The 772-nt window shown below is 47.4% G+C and overlaps 1 protein-coding gene across 1 annotated transcript; it reads right to left on the reverse strand.

The window, feature by feature from the left end:
* Positions 1–17: 17 nt before the first annotated feature.
* On the reverse strand, positions 18–765 carry LOC103399413 (nuclear receptor-binding protein 2-like; the record flags this gene model as incomplete). The annotated part of the gene is made up of 4 exons (XM_008338107.3): positions 18–177; positions 269–319; positions 420–522; positions 627–765. Coding segments are annotated over 4 exons (453 nt in total), but the record flags the coding sequence as incomplete, so codon positions are not given.
* Positions 766–772: the final 7 nt, after the last annotated feature.

The raw sequence follows: 772 nt of genomic DNA on the forward strand, positions 1-772 counted from the left end.
AAAAAAAAAAAAAAAACGCAGACTAACTCCGAGCGACTGACCTTTCTAGTTTCTGTTTCCTGGGGCTCTGGAGTCGGCGTCTTCACCGTCTCCACCTGCTCCTGGGACAAGGACAGAGCTCGAGGGACAGGATGAGGCCGGGATGAAGCAAAGTTCATAAGCGGGTAAATTCCATTCCTGAAGAGACAAAAAAATATGCACAAAATATTTCAATTATTTCCACATTAAAATACCGCAAATACAAACAGTACTCTGTACTTTCACGTACTTAACGTCCTCCAGAAATTTGTCCAGTTCCAAAGGAGAAACGTGGGAATATCTGCCAGTAGAGATGGAGGAAAAAAAACAAATTCTGTGAGAAGCACGATGACGAGAGTGTGTTTGACAAACGGTGATGAGAGGAGGTGATGAGGTTTTACTTGAGCTGAACTCCTTGTCTGTCGTCGTGTCTGATCTCTGCCATGATGGCACTGGGGTCGAAGGACTTGGTTTTCTCCTCCACACAGTTCTCTGGAAGCAAGTCTGAAGACGCAACGTGAGAATTTGTACGAGCATTAAAGCAAACGTGAGATGTGACACGTTAAATATGTGAGAGGAGGCTTGGCACGAGGAGGTGAGAAACTCACACTGGTTGTTGATGAGGCAGTGGGCGGCCAGCAGCTTCAGGGAGTGGACCTCAAACAGGACTCGGTGGAACAGAAGGTCGTGAGCCGTGGGTCGGAGTTTGGCGTCGTGACCTAAACAGGACTGCGTAAACTCCTGCAGAGAGAAG

This window comes from Cynoglossus semilaevis, unplaced genomic scaffold, assembly GCF_000523025.1.
Source record: "Cynoglossus semilaevis isolate Cse_v1.0 unplaced genomic scaffold, Cse_v1.0 C19026592, whole genome shotgun sequence".
Classification (NCBI taxonomy): Eukaryota; Metazoa; Chordata; class Actinopteri; order Pleuronectiformes; family Cynoglossidae; genus Cynoglossus; species Cynoglossus semilaevis.